General features: G+C 18.0%; 1 protein-coding gene across 1 annotated transcript; it reads right to left on the reverse strand.

The window, feature by feature from the left end:
- Positions 1-104: 104 nt before the first annotated feature.
- Positions 105-1,106, reverse strand: PGSY75_0612800 (6-cysteine protein; the record flags this gene model as incomplete). The annotated part of the gene is made up of 1 exon (XM_018784709.1): positions 105-1,106. The coding sequence occupies one exon, from the start codon at positions 1,104-1,106 to the stop codon at positions 105-107; it is 1,002 nt and encodes a 333-aa protein (XP_018642763.1).
- Between the last annotated feature and the right edge of the window lie 1,563 nt (positions 1,107-2,669).

Below are 2,669 nucleotides of genomic sequence, written 5' to 3' on the forward strand. Positions count from 1 at the left end.
TATTTATTTATTTATTCATTTAATATGTGTGTGTATTTTTTGAGACACCCTGGTTGTATACACATTGATAGGCATAAGGAAGTGCTTCTGCCTATTTTTGATATTTATAAAAACAAAATTAAATGAAGAAATGTAATAAAAAAAATAAAAAAAAAGAACAGATTTATATTTGTTGCAAATGATGTTTCTTTATTTTCAAACTTAAAATTTACTATAAGATGATTATTAAAACTTGTTTGATCTTTAATACAATAACATGTGAATCCTTTTGGGTTTTCATTTATATTTAATGTAAATGCTGCGAATGCGATTTTTTTGTTTTTGTCGTGATGATACAAAATATCATGTGGTATAATTTTTTTTAATGGCATAATAATATTATTATCATATAGAACATTTTTAAAACAATCATTTGGATATAAATGATAACCATCTGGACATATAATTCCTAAATATACTTGTGATTTTTTAATAGTAACATTACATGTAATATTTTCATCATTTGATAATGATAAAATTTTTTCTTTATCATAAAAATTTGTGAATGCAGTTTTATTTTTTATTAATTTTTCATCATGATCAAAATCACATCCATATAAAATATTTTTTTTTAAATGTATTTTCATTATACCTCTTTTTCCAATCATATTATTTTTAAAAGTTAAACTATTATCACATGTACATTCAAAAAACATATCTTCATATATAGTTGGTGGAATAAATACATCTCTTGTCATTATATTATCATTAATACTTTTTTCAAATAAACTACCTTTTAATATCTCATTTAATTTCTCTTCTCTTCCATCAATACGAACATATTCAAAGCATTCAACAGGCCGAATTTCAATTCCTTCATAATTATCTTTTCTCACTGGACATATAAAACGTAAATATTCAAAACCTTTACTAAAATAAACACAATTTCTTACATTGTTTTCATCAGATAATTTATATTCATTCTTTTTTAAAGAAAAATCTAATTTTTCTTCTGACAACAAACTTAGCTCCTCACTCGAAAAGTCACATACTCCATTTATATTATAACAAATGGAAGACAACCCAAAAAAAACAAACAAAAATAAAATAAAGCTGACTATATGCATGCTTATCACACCTCAGCCTTAACCTGAACATCAACATATACTTTGTCGTATATCTAGACGTATATCTCAACGTATATCTCGACGTATATCTCGACGTATAATCTCAACGTATACCTCCTTTGATAAACAAAAAATAAAAAAAAATAAAATAAATAAATACATACATATAATAATATATATATTTATTTAATTGTTTATCTTCGTCTTCTTATATTTCTGTGGGTTATATATTTTTCCCTACTTATGTGTATGTTATTTGTCTCCTTTTTATTTTTTTTGATATAAAATAAGCATTGTCTTCTTTATATGTCTTCTTGTTTTTTTTTTCACCTTGATACTGGTCAAAAATATAAGATTCTTTACATATTAAAAAATAAAATAAAATAAACACACATATGTTAAATATAAAATATAAAATATTAAATATATAATATATATATATATATATATATATATATATTTTATAACAGTTATGTGTTCTTACATACATGCATTATGGTATGTATAAAAAAGGAACGTATAAAACAAATCCAAGAGGAACAATATAAAAATAAAAATATATTTTTGTTGTTCAATTTTTAAAAGTTCAGTTTAAAATATTATGTTTCCCCTCTTTTATTATTTCTACATAAAATAAGAAATGCCAAAAAAAAAAAAAAAAAAAAAAAAATATATATATATATATATATATATATATATATATTATATAAACAAAAAGGATCTCTTACATTTATTTTATCTCTATAACATATATATTAATATAATATTTGAGAGATGACATAAATTATTGTTTTAATCATAATAAAAATATATACAATTATATATATATTATATATATATAATATTTGTTACGTCCTCATATATTATATATATATGAAGAAATGACGTAAAATATATAAAAAATATATATATTTTTATTATTCATTCACTTGAATGAAATATATAAATTTTTTAAATAAAAGGAAAATCATCGAATAATAAAAAAATGATAAAAGAAAACAAATAAATAATTGGCATATATAATATATATATATTTAAATATTCAGATACGTCGAAATGATATAATATGAAAAAAAAAAATATATATATATATATATATATATGTAATATATATTTTATACCTTTATAATACAAATATTATATATAACATATATATATATTTATATAATATATGAAATACATACATATAAATATAAAATACTTCAAATGGTAAAAAAAACACAAATATTTAACTCTATATATATATATATATATATATATAATATTTATATCCTTAACTATATATATTATATTTTAATAATGTTATTGTAGGAGCCCAATATAATAATATTATTATTTATAATATATATTAAAATTTTGATATAATATAATAATTATTATTTATAAAAATAAAATTTTACATATATATATTTATTATATATATTTAATATAGATATATGAATTTTTTTTTTTTTTTTTTTTTTAAGGAAAATATTTAAAAGGTATATATTAATTTATATAATTAAATATACATAATATTATTTTCATCGTTTGTTAATATTTTAAAGAAAATTTATATATTTG

The sequence above is a fragment of the Plasmodium gaboni genome, chromosome 6, assembly GCF_001602025.1.
Source record: "Plasmodium gaboni strain SY75 chromosome 6, whole genome shotgun sequence".
In the NCBI taxonomy this organism is placed as follows: Eukaryota; Apicomplexa; class Aconoidasida; order Haemosporida; family Plasmodiidae; genus Plasmodium; species Plasmodium gaboni.